At 34.7% G+C, this 2,016-nt stretch overlaps 1 protein-coding gene across 1 annotated transcript in view; it reads right to left on the bottom strand.

The window, feature by feature from the left end:
• Positions 1-1,792, bottom strand: part of ELOVL4 (ELOVL fatty acid elongase 4) — a 19,858-nt gene extending 18,066 nt beyond the window's left edge. Inside the window, exon 1 of the mRNA XM_010003191.1 lies at positions 1,771-1,792. Within this exon, the coding sequence (XP_010001493.1) occupies positions 1,771-1,792 (22 nt within the window). The remainder of the gene's footprint in view (positions 1-1,770) is intronic.
• Positions 1,793-2,016: the final 224 nt, after the last annotated feature.

The raw sequence follows: 2,016 nt of genomic DNA, 5'->3' as shown, positions 1-2,016 counted from the left end.
GCTATGAGCAATACCTTGCTTTTATTTAAAGGGCATTAAGGATATTCTGTATACGATCATTTTTTACTAATACTGTGGCATCAGAAAACATGCTACTACTCACCCCAGAACTTGCTAGATTTAGAAACTTTCTCATCACAAGATCTCACCTGGGTAATGCGAACTAATTTGTTCAGTTTTAAATCAGTTCCATGCACTGCTGCTGTTGCACAGAAGGTATTAAAAACACAATTTAATTTCAGTTTACCAGGTAAGCTTGCTTGTCTATGTTCTACACAGAAAACACAGTTACATGCAGACCCTTGCTTCAAAGTTCTTGCCAGATATCCTCTTTTAAACCAAGATAAATTCACTCTCTTAAGTCATCAGCTTAAGTGACAAACGTCCCAACCTGCTCCAACAGCCTCCTCCTTCCCACCCCCCAGCCCATTTTAGCAAAACAAGCACAATTTTGTGTCCTACTTACTAGCTGGTGCTGATGGCTACAAATGATTTCTGCAAATTACAGAGAACTGCGATAGCTGAAGGGATATATGAGTGTATTAAATCCTGCAGTACTTCATATGGAATAAGTACATTATTATCTGAAAGATGAAATAAGCTTGAAATAAAAAGGCCATCTCCTTGAATTAAAAAATCCCTCCAACTGCTTTGAAGCAAAATGACCAATGCCTTTACCTGATTAGAATTGACAGAGACTGACTGAATCTTTCAGGGGATTAATGCGTTTGTCTTTCAAATCCTAAGACCCAGATTCTAATTTGATCACAAATAAAATGTCTCCTATGATGCCACAGCCTGTAGTACAGTGCTGTCTTTTTGTTTTGTTTGTTTTAAGGTGGGACACGTTTTAAAACAAACATTTGCAATTGCACTCAATTGAAAAGGTGAATCCAGAGTAGAATAAGACATCTGCTAACATGTACCTGATAGAAAATCAGTTATGTAAGGAAAGAATATGAAATATTTATATACAGTAGGATTTCCTGTCATTTTGGGTACACATATTTTAAATTGCAAAGACAAGAAATAGAACAAATATATATTACTTTTATATTAAAAAACTAATTTAAATTGCCCTGAGGCACCTACCTTTGCACGATTTAATTCTTTATATGGGGCAATTAACAGGCAATACACTAATAAACCTCTTTGACCTCTTCCTCCAAAGCAAAAACAAGAGAAGGACCAGTGAGAAGGACTGAATAACCTCCTTTGTAACGTCTAAAGAGGACATAATTTACCTATATTGAAATATGGAAGGCAAACAAAAAATCATTTCCACAAGTGAGGCTGCATTGATGGTGATGTAAAGTTAAAAATCACAAGATACTTCAGTGAAATATACTGTAAGTGCTTTTAATATGCAAATGCTAGGATTTTAGATGGTAGTGTTCTGCATGTTACTGAGCCTATGATCTATTTTTTTTTTTTATTTCCTCAAGAAGCAGAAACTTTAAAAATAAGCAAACATGTGTAGAAGTCACTCCTACATTCATCAGGAGAAATTCTGTAGCAGTACTTTGGTGACTATCTCTAGTTTTCTTTTTTGTTTTAGAGAAAGTATTACATAACTAAAATACAATACTTTTGACATTCATACTAGACTAAAAATCAACACTTAGTAAGTCTTTATTTGTACTTTCTTATGTTACTTGAATGACATATAGCATTCTGTAGCTATAAGGTCGCTACTCTACTAATTTATCTAGAGAGCCTTTCACAGTTATTAATAGCTATTGATACTATTCTCAGCGCAAAGACACTTACAGTGCCAATCCAGCACCTCCATCTGTCCAATTACATTTCTAAAGACACTGCAGAAATGATGGTGACTGTTTAAAAGTGGTTCTTAACAGTGAGAGCTCTCTGCAGATCATGCTGTTTATTTTAACAAGAAGTCTTTGCAAAGCCTGATCTTGGATTTAAGGAACATTTCCTTAAATGAGTGAAATTTTAATTACACAATATAAGGAAGGCAAATAAGTATTATCTACCTGGAGTATTGGTCTATGC

This window comes from Chaetura pelagica, unplaced genomic scaffold, assembly GCF_000747805.2.
Source record: "Chaetura pelagica isolate M959 unplaced genomic scaffold, ChaPel_1.0 scaffold170, whole genome shotgun sequence".
NCBI lineage: Eukaryota > Metazoa > Chordata > Aves > Apodiformes > Apodidae > Chaetura > Chaetura pelagica.
The sequence above is the reverse complement of the archived record's forward strand: the minus strand, read 5'-3'. Positions and strand labels throughout refer to the sequence as shown.